Consider the following 18,980-nt stretch of genomic DNA (forward strand, 5'->3'; position numbering starts at 1 on the left):
GCGATATGGATCCTGCGGAGATATGAAGGGTATACAATTACTGAAGCAAGGAAGATCTTGTTTAACATTGGTGGAGATGCCATGTGTACTTTGTAATTTTGTTGTGCCAACTACTGATCAGTCTGTTCTTTTTATATCTGAGTTTCTGCGCTACTTACCCACATTTTATTGTTTCATAAGGATAACAAATAAGTTGAGGAAGGGACAAAGTAGTTTGTGGGTTGTATGGAAAAGTTTTCAGTAAAGTCTGTACTCTGTCACTGACAAATTTCTTCTCTGGTGTCTTCTAAAAGTTAAGAGGAAAGGTCTTATCAAACAAGGCTTTCCTGAATTGTCAAGTATAGATATTATATACAAAGAACTTTCATATTTTCATATAGTTTAGTTATATTGTGGTGTATTCACAATTCCTTGTTTTAGTTTTTCCTTTTTCCAACATTTTCATGAACTTAAATCCTTAGATGTGGATTTAGTAAACATGCTTTCAGTTCTTTGTAGGACAGTTTTTCTTTTTCTTTTTCTTTTTTTTTTTACATTTTTTATTTTATTTATGTGACAGAGAGAGACACAGCGAGAGAGGGAACACAAGCGGGGATAGTGGGAGAGGGAGAAGCAGGCTTCCCATGGAGCAGGGAGCTGGATGCGGGGCTGGATCCCAGGACCCTGGGACCGTGACCTGAGCTGAAGGCGCTTAACGACTGAGCCACCCAGGCGCCCCTGTAGGACAGTTTTTCAAGATGGGAAACTACTGTCTCATCTTAAAATCAGGGAATACCATTTAGTTTTTATAAGGATTGAATGGTTCATTCCATATACTGCAAGCAAATATATTAATTCATTAAGTATTTTTTTGAGTAGCTACTGTGTATGTGATATCTTCCTGTTTCTTTAGGGATCCATGACTAAGACATGGTTCCTACCATCCAGGAACTTTTTGTCTCTTGGGGAAAGAGCAACTGGGCCACCATGCAGGGTTGTGCAGAGTGTGCATTGCACATACTCATTATCATCATTGATAATATGTTTAGTATGACAGTTTTCCAGCAGATGGCAGACAAGCATCTTAAGGAGCAGGCAGCTTTTAATAATTTGCACAAAGGAACCATTTGGGCCTTCAGAGAATATGGGCAAGAGACTGGTCATTTTAGTAAAATATTAAGTATAAGTGCTTTAAATAAGGTGCAGACAACACTGTGAATATTTAAGGAAGGTGAAAGGACCAAGTCATCACAAATTGCTTTGCTGTGAAAGGGGCAGAGGTTCGGACCTCACCTTTTGGAATAGAAGGAAGACCTTTGAAAGGGTAGGAAAGATTTCAGCTGGGAGAGATGCTTGGGAGTGGAGGAGGATGTGTTCTAGGCAGAAGCTACAGCATAATAGGCAAAGATGCAGATGGGAAACACATAGGGGAACTGTGTAGTCTAGTTGGCCTGGAATGTAGGGTATATATAGGGAATGATGAGAGAGAAAGTTGGGACTATAAGTGGAACTAAAGGGGCACCTGGGTGGCTCAGTCGTTAAGCGTCTGCCTTCGGCTCAGGTCATGATCCCAGGGCCTGGGATTGAGCCCTGCATCTGGCTCCCTGCTCTGTGGGAAGCCTACTTCTCCCTCTCCCACTCCCCCTGCTTGTGTCCCCTCTCTCGCTGTGTCTCTCTCCGTCAAATAAATAAATAAATAATCTTAAAAAAAAAAAATAAGTGGAACTAAAATGTAAATTCTTTGAATTTCTTGCAGAGGAAGTTTTTGATCTCAAATATGAGAAAGGGGGAGGGAACTTAACAGAAATAGTATGTATAGATTGATATGTTAGCTAGAATAAAGTTTGGGAAACTCCCTGGGTAAAATTACACTAAAAGTGTAGCAAGATTGTACTGAGAGCTTGGTTAAAAGTGGTTATTTTTGCCAGTGGTAAGTGAAAGCATTTAAAATACAAGGGAAATCTATGAAAGGCAATATATTCAGAAACCTTAATCTACAGTCGTTGAAATGCTACTTGTTAAGCTTGTTGAAATGCTATATTGTTAAGTTCTGTCAGCATAACCTGAAATAGAAGGTGAGTGAATGTTAAACTCCCTGATCTCTACCTAAGAATGATAATTGTAAAAAGAAATGGACGGAGACAGCCGAGAGATCTTGACAGACAGAAACTTCAAAGTGTGTAGGTTTAAGAGCCCAAAAAGGGGTTTGGTTTATTTCTTTTATAGTTTTAGTTTGAAGCAAAAATGTGGGTGTTCTTTCTGCTGTGTCTCTGTCCTCAGATTACCTCACATTTCCGTCTTCTCTTATTATTTTGATGCCAGTTGATATTAAGGTAGTACCTAAGAAGGAGAAGTTTTCCTTGAGGTCACCAACTTTGCTTATTTTTCATTTGTCTTCTCACAACAGGAGTTTCACCATCTTCCTCTGAAGACCTAGCCATCTTGCTCCATGAAGGTCAGGACAATCTGACATGCACTTGTTTCTTGCCTCTTTACCTGAAGAGTAGTCCTCTTCCATTGTGTACATTTTTTTCTTAATAGGGGAGGGGAGGGGAGAGCCAGTACCCCCCCTCCCCTTCCCTCCCTAGACCTTGGGGAAGTACCCTCCATTGCTTTCCCAAGATGGCAGACCCCATCATGGATCTGTTTGATGACCCAAATTTATTTGGCCTGGACTCTCTGACTGATGACAGCTTCAACCAGGTCACACAAGACCCCATTGAGGAAGCCCTTGGACTGCCAAGCTCTCTGGACTCCTTGGATCAGATGAACCAGGATGGTGGAGGTGGTGATGTGGGGAATTCATCAGCAAGTGACCTGGTCCCCCCACCAGACGAGACAGCCCCCACAGAACTTCCCAAAGAATCAACAGCTCCAGCTCCAGAATCTTTAACTTTGCATGATTATACCACTCAGCCCGTCAGCCAGGAGCAGCCCGCCCAACCTGTCTTACAGACACCGACGCCAACATCAGGACTTTTGCAGGTCTCCAAGAGCCAGGAGATCCTGAGCCAAGGGAATCCTTTCATGGGTGTCTCTGCCACAGCTGTTTCCTCCAGTAGTGCTGGAGGGCAACCACCTCAGTCAGCCCCTAAGATTGTTATCCTTAAGGCCCCACCAAGCTCCTCAGTCACTGGTGCCCATGTGGCACAAATTCAGGCCCAAGGTATCACCAGCACAGCTCAGCCCCTGCTGGCTGGCACAGCCAATGGTGGAAAAGTTACTTTTACCAAAGTGCTAACCGGCACTCCCCTTCGACCAGGTGTTTCCATTGTCTCTGGTAATACAGTGTTGGCCGCCAAGGTCCCTGGGAACCAGGCTACTGTTCAGCGCATTGTCCAGCCCAGCCGACCAGTAAAGCAGCTGGTCCTACAGCCAGTTAAGGGTTCAGCTCCTGCTGGAAACCCTGGGGCCACAGGGCCCCCACTGAAGCCTGCAGTTACACTGACCTCTACACCTACCCAGGTGACTTGAGTGAAAGGGGGAGGTGAATTTTGGTTTAGTAGAGGGCCCAGCAACTGTGTGAGAAGAGAGCACATGAGACCTATTTCTAGGAAATCCTGTTTAAATTCTACCTTTGCTACTTTAAAAAATCAGTTAGCATTGACAGCCATGTACTTACTACTTATTAGGTGGGAGCAGTTAATGTTGACATATTTTTTGAGCTCTTATTACGTGTTTACACTGTGCCTAGCTGGTGCTGAACAAGACAGACACAGTCCCTGTCCTTACAGAGCTCACGGTCTGCCAGGAAGGCTGACAGTAAACAAGAATTCACAATACTGTATAATGTGAAGTTTTATGAGAAATACTGGATGCTATGGGAACAAAGAGTCATTATTTATTTATATTTGCAAGACTTACAGAAGCTATGCATATGTTTTCCCTGTTCTTATTATTGAGATTGTCTTCCTCCTTTATCCAGTGAAAAGGCTAGTTTCTATTGTAAGAGAGTAGAGGTGCTAGCCTCTGAATAATGAGCCAAAAGCATTTGTGAGGAAGGGGGTGGTATTAAAATAAGTAGGACCAGTGGAAAGAAGCTTTGAGGAGGTGGATTATAAAGATTTTCTTTCTAATAGACTGCCAGAAAATGGAATGACTACCTTAGAAGATAGCCTTCCAACAGGAGTTGTCAAAAATAGGCCTGATAACCACTGGGCAGAGGTGTTACAGAGAAGACTCAATCAGGACAGATAGGAGGATGAACAAAATAAATTGTGCTATATCTTCTGACTCTCAGTTTTGATGGTTCTAGGATGAGGAAAACTGGTGTAAATATTTAAGAGTATACCATTCTTTAATGTTGTACCTCTCTTGTAATTTCCTTTCTTCACTCTAGGGTGAATCGAAACGCATCACCCTGGTCCTCCAGCAGCCACAGTCTGGAGGTCCCCAAGGACACCGGCATGTCGTTCTAGGGAGTCTACCAGGCAAGATAGTGTTACAGGGCAACCAGCTGGCAGCCCTGACCCAAGCCAAGAATGCTCAGGGGCAGCCCGCCAAAGTAGTAACAATCCAGCTGCAGGTGCAACAGCCACAGCAGAAAATCCAGATTGTACCACAGCCGCCAGCGTCGCAGCCGCCGCCACCGCCGCCCTCAACCCAGCCTGTGACTCTGTCCTCTGTGCAGCAGGCTCAGATAATGGGACCAGGACAAAGCCCAGGACAGAGACTTTCAGTACCACTCAAGGTGGTGCTGCAGCCACAGGTGAGCCTTCCACAGGTAGCCCCCTGCTGTCCCCCTGAGCAACCACTCATTGTTGAGTGTGGGGGTCACTGGAGTCATGCCTCTGAACTGAAATGCAAGCTTTTATTTTCTTTTACCCGTGGGAACTTTGTTTTAATTATATGAAAAGATTTGAGGGTCATTGTTAGGTTTAGGATAAGAGGTGATTTATCTAACATTTGTCTTTGAGCTGTTTCATTTATAGTCTTTTTCCTAACACTGTTGTGGAGTAAAAGTGATTGGCATTATTCTTTCATTTGAAAGATAAAGAAGTTGTCCTAAAGAGGTCAAGTGATTATTAACCTCCCCCCCCCAATAAAGATAGGCCAAGAGTAGAATTTGAATTTATTTACTTTTGGCTTAGAGATTAGGATTGGCCATAGAATAATGGAGAGGTATATTGACATTAGGAGCATGGCTAAAGGATATTGAAGTTTGATTTGGCACAATTCTTGCCGTTTCTCATCCCCTTCCACCTTAAAAAAACAAATAAAACACTTTTTTCCCCCCTACTGTGTCCAAGTTCAGTAAGACTTGATCTGAATCTGATTCTTGAGGAATTAGAGATGGAACATTTGTAGCCTATCTTCTTCAGAGCTAAGTTTTATTTAGGCCATTTAGCTACAAGCATGTTGAAATTTTAGTGTCTTTATTTCTGTAGGCTGGCTCTTCCCAAGGGGCTTCTTCTGGGCTCTCCGTAGTTAAAGTTCTAAGTGCCAGTGAAGTGGCAGCTCTGTCTTCACCAGCAAGCTCTGCTCCTCATACTGGGGGCAAGATAGGAATGGAGGAAAACCGCAGGCTGGAGCACCAGAAGAAGCAAGAGAAAGCCAATCGGATTGTAGCAGAAGCTATTGCTAGGGCCCGTGCCCGGGGTGAGCAGAACATACCTCGAGTCCTAAATGAGGATGAGTTGCCCAGTGTTCGGCCTGAGGAAGAAGGTGAGAAGAAACGCAGGAAGAAGAGCAGTGGGGAGAGGCTCAAGGAAGAAAAGCCAAAGAAGAGCAAAACATCTGGTACCTCCAAAACTAAGGGCAAGAGTAAGCTGAAGTGAGTACAACCCTTTGCTAATTTGTTGGGACATTTGAGGACGTGCACTTGTTTTTAAATTAGTGTTGAGGGGCGCCTGGCTGGCTCAGTTGGTAGAGCATGCGACTCTTGATCTCAGGGTTGTAAGTCTGAGCCCCACATTGGGTGTAGAGATTACTTAGGAAAATAAAATCTTAAAAAAAAATTAGTATTGAGAGGAACTACTTGTATTTTTTTTTTTTTTTTAAGATTTGTTTATTTATTTGAGAGAGCAAGAGAGAACAGGGGGAGAGGCAGAGCGAGAGAGTCTCAAGCAGACTCCGTGCTCGGTGCGGAGTCTGATATGGGGCTTGATCTCATGACCCTGAGATCATGACCTGAGCCGAAACCAAGAGTCAGACGCTTAACCGGCTGTGCCACCCAGGCGCCCCTAGGATCTACTTGTATTTAGCAAGCTGCATAGTTCAGGGTGATATATCTACCAGAGAAGATAGAAAGGCCTTTCTTTTGTCTGTCCCAATGCTTATATGATTTGTTAAACAGAAATGTGCAAATTAGCATATTTTGAAAGAGAAACAAGGCACAGGAAAGATAGCTAATTATTGAGTTGGGGGTTATGTTTAAAAGCTGACTTTATACGTCTTCCTGATTTTGTATCATTAAAGTGTGAAAGAGATTTCTCACTATCCCCTTATCACCCGCATCTGTAAAAAAGCTGTTGGAGGTGTAGCTGCCCTGTTCTTTTATCTGTGAACTAGAGAAGATTTAGCAACCATTGTCAGCCTTAAGCAGTGTTGGCAGAACCAGGGCTTATCACAGTTGTCTTCTCTTTCCCTTCCATGTCTTGTGGCTTCACTCCTTTCTCCCTAGCTTCTACCCCCTAGGATTCTCCAGGCTTTGTGGTGGAATTATAATAATGGTTTATATCTGGAGAGGATTTTTCAGCTTTAAAAAAATTCTTATCGACTATCTTAGTTAATCCTCAACAATTCTCAGGCCGGGTATTATCTTTGGTGTTTATATTACAAATAAGGAAACTAATGCCCAGCTAGTGACAGAACTGGAACTAAAGTGAGGCCTTGTAATTCTTGGGCCAGTATTCTGCTTTCTTACGACACCTTCCTTCAGGTATTTGTGAGTACAGTAGTAGAAAGGATTTGTCAAATCTGGTGTAAAGGTCAGAGAGTGGTTTACAAACCCGAGTATCTTCTATTTTTCAAACACCTTGTTCCATAGCCGTGTGTCCTACTGACTGAAGAGCTAGACCCTTCTATTAGGAAGTTTCATAGATGATGGTTTAGATTAATTATATTTTTCTTCTCCTAAATGAATTTGACCCTCACTGAAAATGAATTTGGTTTTTCCTTTTTAGTACCATCACCCCTGTGGTGGGTAAAAAGAGAAAGCGTAATACCTCATCCGATAATTCAGATGTAGAAGTCATGCCTGCCCAATCACCCCGAGAAGATGAAGAAAGCAGCATTCAGGTAAAAGGATCCTGAAGGATTAATTCTGACAGACAACCCAGGAATAGATACGAGAGACTGTAAGCCTATGCACATTTCAAGAATTTTTCTAAAAGAGAGGTAGGCCCAAAAGGTAAAAGTGGTGGGACCCGGTCATGGTTGTGTCGTTTAAATTTTTGGTTTTTTAGGCAAAAACCATATTACTATACTGTACTATACTATACTATACTATACAACAGCAGTAGTCAGGGCGCCTGGGTGGCTCAGTCGGTTGGGTGTCTGCCTTCGGTTTAGGTCATGATCCCAGGGTCCTGAGATCAAGTCGCGTGTCGGGCTCCCTGCTCAGTGGGAAGTCTGCTTCTCCCTCTCTCCCTCTGACCCTACCCCTGCTTGTGCTCGTACTCTCTCAAAAATATAAATAAAATCTTTAAAAAATTAAAAAAAAAATAGCAATAGTCATTTTCTGAAATTCCAGTGTTTCCAAAACTAAGCAAGTATGAAATTATGCTACATGCTTGTTACGGCTATGTCAGTACCTTGGTTTCTCTTAGAACTGTCCATCTATCCCTTTGCCTTACCTTTTTTACACTTCAGGGTTCTGACTCTGTGAACTAGGTGCTTAGGCACAATGTTTTTTCCTACCTTTTGAAGATGAGAAACACTGGAAGAGAATAAAAGAAGCTGGACCAGAAGAAGTTTAGTCCTCTGTCTCTGATTGTTGCTTTACGGTACCACCTTTGGCTCTGGTTTCCAACCATACAAAGAATCTCATCCCCTGGTATTAAGATTTGGAAGACCCATGGTACTTCTTAGTAACACTATGGGCCTGGCCAATTTACTTAGCTACTGTGTCTGAATTTTTTCTTGGTAAATGGAGGCTTGTACTAAATAAACTTTAAGGGCTTCTCTAGCTATTAATACTCAGAAAAGTATCCCCTGTTTCTTGATATACATTCAGTACATCGGCAAACTGATAGTTGAGTTTTTCTGCGGAAATTAACATGTGAGAATAAGATACAATTGAAAAGGAAAATGAGGCAAAAATTAGATTTAACAGATACTAGATATAGTGTGAAATAATTACTAGGAGTGTGGAATTAGAGAAGAAATAGCATTAATAAAGATAATAGTCTAGAAATAGATTCAAATGGTTATGAGAATTTAGTATATGAATTAAAATGCCATTATAAATCAATGGAAAGAAAGAATATTTAATAAATTATGTTAGGACAACTGGCTACCCATGTAGGAAAAAAATAAAACCGGATTACTTGTGTCACTCCTTAAACAAATACTAGTTTATTTTATTATTTTTTTTTAAAGATTTTATTTATCCATTTGACAGAGAGAGACACAGCGAGAGAGGGAACACAAGCAGAGGGGAGTGGGAGAGGGAGAAGCAGGTTCCCTGCTGAGCAGGGAGCCCAACGCGGGACTCGATCCCAGGACCCTGAGATCATGACCTGAGCCGAAGACAGATGCTTAATGACTGAGCCACCGCAGTGCCCCAAACAAATACTAGTTTAATCAAAGGTCAAAATGTGGAACTTGAAATTATGAACTTCCTGTAAAACATGGATGGATTTTTTAAATGATTATCAAATAAGGTAGATTAAATGATTATCAAATAAGGTAGATCTTTCTAAGGGGGTATTAAAATTCAGAAGTCATAAAGGGAAAGATTGGTATGTTTGACTATACCAATCTATATGTATGCACATATAACAAAAAAATTCTACAAATAACAGTGGTTAAGAGCATAAACTCTGGAACAAGAATTCCTTGGTTCTCATCTTAACTCTGTTATTTACTAACATTGTCACTTCAGGCAAGTTTATTTAACCTCTTGGTGCCCCAGTTTCCTTATCTCTAAAATACAGATACTAATGCCTACCAAGTAGGGTGGTTAGGAGAATTAAATGGAAGCATTTATTTATTATTTTATTTTATTTTTATTTTTATTTTTTTCTAAATGTAAGCATTTATAAAGCACATAGGACAGTGCTTCGCTCATGGTAAGAGAGCATGGAAAGAGTTATATATGTGTATGTTAAATAAAGAGTTAAATGAAGTATTAGATAATTGAAAGACAAACTGAAGGCAAGTCTTTGTAAGAAAAAGAATATAAATTTTAAAAGGTGGTGTATTAGTTTACTAGGGTTGCCATAAGAAAATACCACAGACCGTGTGGCTTAAAGAGCAGAAATTAATCTTATCACAGTTCTGAAGGCTAGAAGTCCAAGATCAAGGGGTCAGCAGGTTTGGTTACCTCTGACACCTCGCTCCTTGGCTTGTAGAAGGCTGTTTTCCTACTGTGTCCTTACATGGTCTTATCTCAGTGCATACAGGCCTGGTGTCTTTTTATGTGTCCACATTTCCTCTTAAAAGGATGTATCATTCAAGTTGAATTAGGGCTCACCCTACCAGCCTCATTTTAACTTAATCACTTCTCTAAAGCTCTTTCTACAAATACAGTCACATTCTGAAGTACTAGGGATTAGGGTTTCAACATGAGAATTTTGGGGGATTGGGGTGCTTTGGTGGCTCAGTCAGTTAAGTGTCTGCCTTCGGCTCAGTTCATGATCCCGGAGCTCTGGGATCGAGCCCTGTGTTGGGCTCCCAGCTCGGCGGGGAGTCTGCTTCTCCCTCTCCCTCTGCCCCTCACCCTGCTCTTTCTTTCTCTCTCTCCCTCCTCTCTCTCTATTTCTCACTCTCTCTCAAATAAATAAATAAAATCTTAAATAAAAAAAGAGTTTTGGGGGGTATAATTCAGCCCATAAGTAGTAATGCCAGCGTTGGCAGTGGAGTTAAGGAACAGATGCTTTTCAGGCAGTTAATGGGAATGTTGAGACAATCTTTTTGGCGAGTCAGTATTTCAGTATGTAACAAAATTTAAAATATCAACACCCTTGGACTCAATGATTCTGCATCTAGGAAACTGTCAAAAGTATGTGATGATGAGTATGTATTGCTGCAATAATTTCAATAGCAGAAATGTCCAAAAATTCATTGTCCATGGGGGGGAATAGTTAATAAAATTCTGAAAATCCATATAATAGAATAGTACATGGCAATTAAAAACAATAAAGTAGAGGGGCGCCTGGGTGGCTCAGTCATTAAGCGTCTGCCTTCAGCTCAGGTCATGATCCCAGGGTCCTGGGATTGAGCCCCGCATCGGACTCCCTGCCCCGCGGGAAGCCTGCTTCTCCCTCTCCCACTCCCCCTGTTTGTGTTCCCTCTCTTGCTGTGTCTCTCTCTGTCAAATAAAAAACAAAAAACAAAGTAGAGGGCCGCCTGGCAGGCTCAGTCAGTAGAGTATGCGACTCTACTAAACAAAAAAATAATAATAAATAAATAAAAATTAAAAATAATAAATAACTGCAAATCTATTCTATTCATGGACATTTGGGTTGTTTCCAGTTTGGAGCTATAATGAATAAGGCTGCAGTGAACAGTCTTAGTACTTCTTGGACACGGGTTTTCATTTCTCCTAGCTTAAGGAATAGGATTGCTAGACCATAGGGTAGTTACACATATAAACATTATAACTCTAAGAGTATGTCAGCTTCCAAAGTGATTGTGTCATTTTACACTTTCACCGGTAATGAGAGCTCCAGTTCCACATCTTCAGTATTTGGTTTTGCCAACTACCCATTCTTTTTAAATACTTCTATAGTATTCCATAATTTGACTATACCATAATTTGTTTAACTAGTCCCCCATTGATGGGCATTAAGGTTTTCTCTGGTCTTCTACTACTACAAGTAATGCTACAAAGATTTGTATATATGTGCAGATTTATTTGTAGGATAATATCTTTGAGGTGGAATTTCTGGACCAAAGGGTATTGTCAAATTTTCTTTTACAGAGGTTATGCCCATGTGTATTCTAACCAACAATGTATGTACAAGTTCCTATTTCAGTATTTGATCAGACTTTCTGATTTTTATCAGTCTGTTAGGTGCAAAAAAACAAAAAGGAAAAGGTATCTCAGTTTAGGTTTCGGTTGTAATTATTTTATTATGAGCATGAACATCTTTTTACATTTAAAGCCATTTGTGTTTTTTTCCTACTGTCTATTCATGATGTTTGCCTATCTTTCTCTTGTGTTACGGATCTTTTTCTTAGTCAAAAGAACTCTATGCTGGGGCGCCTGTGTGGCTTAGTCGTTGGGCATCTGCCTTCGGCTCGGGTCATGATCCCAGGGTCCTGGGATCGAGCCCTGCATCGGGCTCCCTGCTCTGCGGGAAGCCTGTTCTCCCTCTCCCTCTGCCCCTGCTTGTGTTCCCTCTCTCGCTGTGTCTCTCTCTGTCAAATAAATAAAATCTTAAAAAAAAAAAAAAAGAACTCTATGCTTAGGAAATGGATCATTTGGTGTTTTCCCCCTCAGTTTCTTATTTGTCTTAACTTTGTTATGATATGTAAATAGCTCAAATTTTTTGCAAGGTAAAATTGATCAGTTTATTAGAAACATCTTTCCTACTACGAGATTATAAAAAATTCTTCCATTCTTTCTTTTAGAAATGTTACATATTACATACAAGCAGGGGGAGTGGGAGAGGGAGAAGCAGGCTTCCCTGCTGAGCAAGGACCCGATGTGGGGCTTCATCTCAGGACCCTGGGATCATGACCAGAGCCGAAGGCAGACACTAAATGACTTGAGCCACCCAGGCGCCCAAGATTTTTTTTCTTTTTTTAAAGATTTTATTTATTTATTTGTCAGAGAGAGAGAGAGCACAGGCAGGTGGAAAGGCAGGCAGAGGGAGAAGCAGGATCCCCACTGGGCAAGGAGCCTGGTGCGGGACTCTATCCCAGGATCCTGGGATCATGACCTGAGCCGAAGGCAGTCGCTTAACCGACTAAGCCACCCAGGTGTCCCTTTTTTAAGATTTTTAAAAAGATTTTGAAATCTTTTATTTTTATGTAATTTAGTTTCTTTCAACCTCTAAAATGGCTAGTCATTTGTTTCCAATCCTGTTTATAGAATAATCCACTTTTCCCTCACTGATTAGAAGTGCTATTTTTATCATGTTCTATATCCACATAAGTATTTTAGTCTATATTTGGACATTATTTCATTGACCTGTTTATCTTTTCTTGGAGAGGTACCAACTTTTGTTAATTAGTATAGCTCTCTAGTGTCCTTAATATCTGGTAAGGCCAAGCACACTTTTCCTGTTTTTCCTGGTTATTCTTAAGTGTTTATTTCTCTCTTTGAATTTTGGGATCAGCTTATCTAATTAAAAAGTTTTGTTAATTTTATTTTGTCGTATTTGTCATGTATATAATTAGAATTAGGTCTTCTTATTGCGGGACAATGTATTTTATTATTTATTCAAGTCTTCTTTAAGTCCTCCTGGAGTGTTTTAAAATTTTCTTCATATAGATTTTATATATTTCTTACTAAATTTAATTCTTTAGATAAGTAATCTTTTTGTTTTCATATATAGAATTTTTTCTTTCTTTTTCTTTCTTTTCTTCTTTTTCAGTTTTTTTTTTTTTAAAGATTTTATTTATTTATTTGACAGAGAGAGCACAAGCAGGGGGAACAGCAGCGGGAGAGAGAGAAGCAGGCTCTCCACTGAGCAGAGAGCCCAGTGTGGGACTCAAACCCAGGACCCTGGGATCATGATCTGAGCCGAAGGCAGACGCTTAACCAACTGAGCCACCCAGGCGCCCTGAATCTTTTCTTTCATTATATATTATGGCTCAGTCTACATAAGAATGATATTTTTCAAAATTGATTTTATGCCAGGGGAGTTTGCTTAATTTCAGTAGTTCTGTGTCTAATAATTCATTTAATTTGTGTTTTTCAGAGATATAATTATGATTGAAAAATAATTTTATCTCTCTATCCTTCCCAATTTTTTATCATGTTCTACAAAGTATTAATGTTTTACTTGGGACGACTGGGTAGCTCAGTCACTTGAGCGTCTGACTCTTGGTTTTAGCTCAAGTCATGATCTCAGTGTTCTGAGAATGAGCCCCGAGTCCAGCTCCACGCTCAGTGTGGAGTGTGCTTGGCATTTTCTCCCTCCCCCCACTTGTGCACACATTTGTGCACGCATGCTCTCTCTCTAAAATAAATAAAATCTTACAAAAATGTCTGCTCAACCACTTGAAAGAATATCGTAAATCTAAAATGTGTTGATATGGAAAACATCTTTAAGAAATACTGTTAACATGGGCGCCTGGGTGGCTCAGATGGTTAAGCGTCTGCCTTCGGCTCAGGTCATGATCCCAGGGTCCTGGGATCGAGTCCTGCATCGGGCTCCCGGCTCAGCGGGGAGCCTGCTTCTCCCTCTGACTCTCTCCCCTCTCATGCTCTTTCTCCCTCGCTCGCTCTCTAAAAAATAAATAAAATCTTTAAAAAAAAAAAAAAAGAAATACTGTTAACAAAAAGGTAAGTAGCAGAACAATACTATAATCACCATATAGTATCATTTTATTTATTAAAACAAAAAAACCTTAGAACTAAAACAAAAAGCAAAATTAGCAACAAAACATTTTTGCACCTTTGCAGTTCAGAGTTGCTCCTTATGGAAAGCACATCGGACCCTGCAGGTTGAGTCCTGTTTCAGTTTACCAGAGCTTCTTGCCAGTAGTAGCCAGGTTACTTTCAGGTGGATTCTGGTTCTTTGATAAAACAGTTTGGCAGATTAATATGTATTGGTACAAAAAATAAATTATATGGTTTGATATCACATAATTTGATAAATAAGCTCTTTATCTTTTTGGCTTGGCTTTTCATAGGGATTTTGGAGTAAGTCTAAGTATACGACTATAGGCAAATAGTTTCAAAGGTTTTCTCTTTGAGATACCTACATAGTTATCTTAACCATTTTCTTGCCGCTACAGAAAAGACGCTCAAACCGCCAAGTTAAACGAAAAAAATATACCGAGGATCTGGATATAAAGATCACAGATGATGAAGAAGAAGAAGAAGTGGATGTAACTGGTCCAATAAAAACTGAGCCTATCCTCCCTGAACCGGTGCAGGAGCCAGATGGCGAGACTTTGCCTTCCATGCAGTTCTTTGTGGTAAGCTGAGAACTTAAGCAATATGAGAGGTTGTCCTGCTCCTCACAGTCTCTGTTGACTGACTGCATTTTTTGCTACAGGAGAATCCCAGTGAAGAAGATGCAGCCATAGTAGACAAAGTGCTTTCCATGCGGATTGTGAAGAAGGAGGTGAGGCCTTAACCCTTCATGTCAACCCATAATCCTGCATTCACAGGCTTTATCTAATAAACACTTTTGGATGCCAGGGTATATTACTACAGTGTAATTATGAGATATGGTGGAGGGAAGTTAGCTAGAAAATAGGAATTGTCTTTTTGCTCTTCTTTTGCTTTTGTTTAAAATGGATAAAGGCTTATTTTTTCCAGCTATCAGATCTCTTATATTGGAGTACTAGATTAGTTCTTTAATCCCTCAGTCAGTAATACACTCTAGGAACATTGGTATGAAGCTCTACCATGAGTAGTGAAAATTTAAGGTTCTTCTTTTTGATAAATAAGGTTATTAATAACTATAATTTCTTTCTTCTCAGCTTCCTTCTGGACAATATACTGAGGCAGAAGAATTCTTTGTCAAGTACAAGAACTAGTATGTGATCTGTGCAAAAAGCTTTTCACCCTAAACTCCACAGGGTTGTAAAGAGTTCTCCTGTATAGTCCATCCTGGGTGGGAATGTGTCCCCTTTTAATAGTCTTCTGGCCCAAATTGTTGTTTTCATTGAAGAAAATGTCTATTCAGAGAGAAGTTCGGGAATTGGCATGATTCTTCCTATTTCCCAACAGGAAGGTGGGGTAAGGGTGGTTCCTGATAAAATCCCTTGTGATCCTCTATAACTTAGTTTAACATTAAGACCTTGCTACTCAGACTGTGGTCAGTGGACCAGCGGAATTAGCATCATTTGGGTGCTTGTTAGAAATGTGAACTTTCAGGCCTGCCGCAGGTGTTTGTGTGCAAAATCAAGCTTAAGAAGCACTTACCTAGGACACTGTCTCCCCACTTAAGTATGTTGTACTCATTGTGCCTGCTTCTGGCTTATCCCCAAGTCTAGCCTACCACTTCCCTTTTCTCAGCATGACCGGCTATTTCCATCCCCTTCAGCTCCTATCTACACTGTGAATGGGCTACCATCTCCCAACTAGAGAAGGATAAAAGGATCCATCAAAAACTAAAGCGCTTCAAAACCAAAATGGCTCAGATGAGACATTTCTTCCATGAGGTATTGCCTATCATTTATTTCACAGAAGCATAAGTTACTGGGGGTTATCAGTCTTGACTGATTATTTAAGATTTATAGTTGCTTTGTATATATGGGTATGAAGTCTTAATTTTGATCTTTGGGCTTACCTTACTAAATTGCCCCATGCATTGTTTTACCAGGTCTAAATGTGGTCTTTTTATAAGTTAATAGGATATTTTGGTATTGACTTGCTCAGTACTCATGATGTGTTTTCAAGATGGATTTAAACTGACCTCGGATCCACTTGGAACATTCTTCTTCTAATGTCTGTCTGGCGGTTGGTGGTATCTGTAGGCATAAGCAACCATATCATTAGGAAAGAACATTTATTTTCTAATGTTTCTAATCCAGTATAACAAGAAATGGTAATAAAGGCGCATTAATTTCCCATAACCATTCTTACTACTGGTTAAACACTGGAGTATGCATAAGGGTCTCTTGAGCCATATTTTAACTGTCCATTTTGCTTTGAAAGCTTTGTGTACATATGCCTTTGCCGAATTGGGATTTTTCATCTTTATTATATATACAGAACTAAGTGCCTTGAGGAGATAGATTCTTTTTTAAAGCTTCTTAGAGCTAAGGGGGAAAAGGTATCGTAAGAAAGATTGAGGGAAGGAAGGAACTAAATGCATAGTTTTAGCAAAAAAAAATCCTGTTCTGCCTGAATACATATGATAAAGCTAACTTGATACCACCAAGTTTGCAAATAAATGAATTATTTCTCACATCACCTGGAGAGGGCAAGTAGGACCATGTAGTTTTATAATTTCTTTTTATATGAAAGTAATAATTGGGTTGTGTTTTTTCATCTATGTTCTTTTAAAGCATAATTTGTGAAATGTGCAATGAAACTGTAATCCCATTCCAGCTGATATTAGATGTACAATTTGTGACTATTGAACCAGTCTCTACTACTAACTCATATGCCAATTAAATCTCCATATATAGATAGGCCATTTAATTAAATCATTCATTCGTTTATTCATCATTTATCATGTGATAGTCTCTATGGAGAACAAACCAGATATGGTCGGTGTTCTCGTACAGCTCACTGTCTGATTGGGGAGAGAGAAAATAATTCAAATTGTGTTAAGTGCCAGAAAAGAAAGAGCACAAGGAGACATAAGGGGAGGGGGAAGAAACACCTGCTTTGGATAATTAGGGAAGACTTCTCTGAAAATTGAATTATGAATAGGAGCAAGGCCATGAACCCATGTAAATAATATCACTGGCATGGGAAACAGCATATATGAAGGCCCTGAGACAGGCTGAGGAACTGAAAAGACAGTGCAGTTGATGAACAAAAGAGAGTGAATGGCCCAAAATGAGATCAGAAATTTAGGCGAGCAGTGCATACAGACCTTTTAAGCAGTTTGGCTTTAGTTTTGTTTTTATTCTAAGTGCAAAGGAAAATCATTACATTGTTTAAAACAGGTCAAAGACATAGTCCATTGTTCACTTTTAAAAGATCACCTAGACATTGGAGAATGGATTGAAGAGAGTAAGCATGAGAGTCTGATGAGCAGTACGGAAGGAAATATCATGGTTTAGAGTAGAGTGGTTTCACCTGGATAGAATGGATAGATTAGAATTGACAGGGCTTGGTGTGATGGCTTATATAGACAGGTTTGTGGTCTGAGCAAATGGTTTGAGGTGGGATCATTTATTGAAGTATGGAAGATGGTAGAAGTAGCCGATTTGGGGAAAATCAAGAATTTAGTTTAGACCATGTTAACCTGAAAATTCCTTAACATATCTCTAGCAAGCACAGATATACAAATCTGGGTTTTTCAGGCTGCAATTAAAATTTGGATTTTATCAGCATATAATAGTTTTGAAAACCTTAATAATGATAAAGTCATCTGGGGGGAGGGACTTTCTATACATTCTTATAGTTCTGTATTTTCTTATGAAAGTTGTTTCTATAATAGAATGTATGTGAGCCCAGAACCAGGGCTAAGAATTCTCCCAAATTCAGAGGTCCAGGCGAAGCAGAAGGAACTGTGTGCCAGAGTGGCAGGAGAAAGATTAGGAAGCAGATATGTCACAAAAAGCAAGAGAGGAAGAGAAGTGTGTTAAGAAGGAAGAGTTTTTTCCTTAAAGTTTCTTTAAGACCCTTCTTTAGAGCCTTGGGTTATTTATTTTCAGATACCACCCAAAGTTGGATACCAATGATTTAGAAGAAAAAGAACCAGTGAAGGTGATCAAGAATTGGCCAAAACCAAAATAAAGGGGGAAGGGCTACTGACGAGAGTATAGTGTCTCAGAAAAGCCAAGGGAAGAGAGTGCTTAAAGGAGAGAACTAGGAATTGTGGAATACTTTGTAGAGGTAAAGTGAGATGAGGACAGAAATGTTTCATTATATTTGGCAATTTGGAGATCATTAATGATGTTGACAATAGTAGTTTAGTTGTGTGAAGGAAGTGGAAGGAAGAGTGGAGTGCATGGACAGTGGAGGTGATGACATGAGGAAGCCTTGTGGTTAAAACTGTTGGGAAAGTTTAGGTATGAAGCAGAACAGAAAAAGAGTTGCAGGCAGATGAAGAGTAAAGGAGGTCTTTTTAAGATGTGAAATAGTAGAGTACATCTGTGTGTTTATGGGAATGATCCAGAAGAGGGATCCCTAAGAAGGTGAGAAGGGATGGTATATCCAGAGCATATACGGAGAGAATGGCCTCTGGTAATAGGTGAGAAGATGGGTGCAGGTTCAGTTAAGTTTTTAGGATTTGATACTGTGAAAATGGGGAACTCCTTCTGAAGGCGTCTTTTTAAAAAAATTTTTTGACGTAAGATCATCAGGTAAAGGTGGGGTGGAAGGTTAGGTTTACTGGATAGTGATCTTTTGGTCTTATTGTTTGTTTCATAACTCCTCTAGGATGAAGAACCCTTCAATCCAGACTATGTAGAGGTGGATAGGATATTGGATGAGTCTCACAGTATTGACAAAGACAATGGGGAGGTGAGTTGGGGCATGGAAGAACATTAAAGGTCTCAGAGATTTCTGCTGGTCTGCTTGTGCATCCTTTATTATTCAGATATGGCTGAAAAATCCCTTGGACAAAAAGGTATTTTTGAGTTTTTCTGAGGGCTCCTTAGGATGATATTGGGAAGATAAGGGAATAGGGAGAGAGGCTAAAAGGAAAGCTTCTCATAAAGTCAAACATTCGAGAGTTGTATTTATAAGTATCAGGAGCTATATGAACAAGTACTCCTTTACCTTGATCTTGTTTTCTCTTCGATTTTATATGGGAGACCCCTGACATCCAGTTAAGGGTGATAGAAGGGGAGAAGAATAGGGATATGTCACAAATCTCCATATTTATAAATATAAAAATGCCTGCACAGATTAATAGCTTTCTCCATGTTGTTGAGAGTTATTTTTTGAACTTACCATCAATTGAATGCATTTTTGTTTATCATTAAAACCAATCTACTGCATTTGAATCTGTACTTTTAAACAGACTATGGGAGGGATGCCTGGGTGGCTCAGTCAGTTAAGCGTCTGCCTTCAGCTCAGGTCATGA

At 40.0% G+C, this 18,980-nt stretch overlaps 1 protein-coding gene across 7 annotated transcripts in view; it reads left to right on the forward strand.

The window, feature by feature from the left end:
* The window catches only part of CHD8 (chromodomain helicase DNA binding protein 8), a 61,225-nt gene that overhangs the window by 17,362 nt on the left and 24,883 nt on the right, over positions 1-18,980 (forward strand). For 3 of the 7 annotated variants that reach the window (XM_034994692.1, XM_034994695.1, XM_034994693.1), the window contains exons 2-10: positions 2,387-3,444; positions 4,319-4,687; positions 5,367-5,752; positions 7,104-7,218; positions 14,056-14,238; positions 14,319-14,387; positions 14,749-14,804; positions 15,315-15,432; positions 18,332-18,415. In XM_034994692.1, the coding sequence (XP_034850583.1) occupies positions 2,602-3,444; positions 4,319-4,687; positions 5,367-5,752; positions 7,104-7,218; positions 14,056-14,238; positions 14,319-14,387; positions 14,749-14,804; positions 15,315-15,432; positions 18,332-18,415 (2,223 nt within the window). In that variant the 5' untranslated portion in view covers positions 2,387-2,601. Of the gene's footprint in view, positions 1-2,386; positions 3,445-4,318; positions 4,688-5,366; positions 5,753-7,103; positions 7,219-14,055; positions 14,239-14,318; positions 14,388-14,748; positions 14,805-15,314; positions 15,433-18,331; positions 18,416-18,980 lie in introns of those variants that run through there. The other 4 variants (XM_034994697.1, XM_034994698.1, XM_034994699.1 and 1 more) reach the window with 3 other exon arrangements.

Source organism: Mirounga leonina, unplaced genomic scaffold (genome assembly GCF_011800145.1).
Source record: "Mirounga leonina isolate KUSES-001 unplaced genomic scaffold, KU_Mleo_1.0 Mir_91, whole genome shotgun sequence".
NCBI lineage: Eukaryota > Metazoa > Chordata > Mammalia > Carnivora > Phocidae > Mirounga > Mirounga leonina.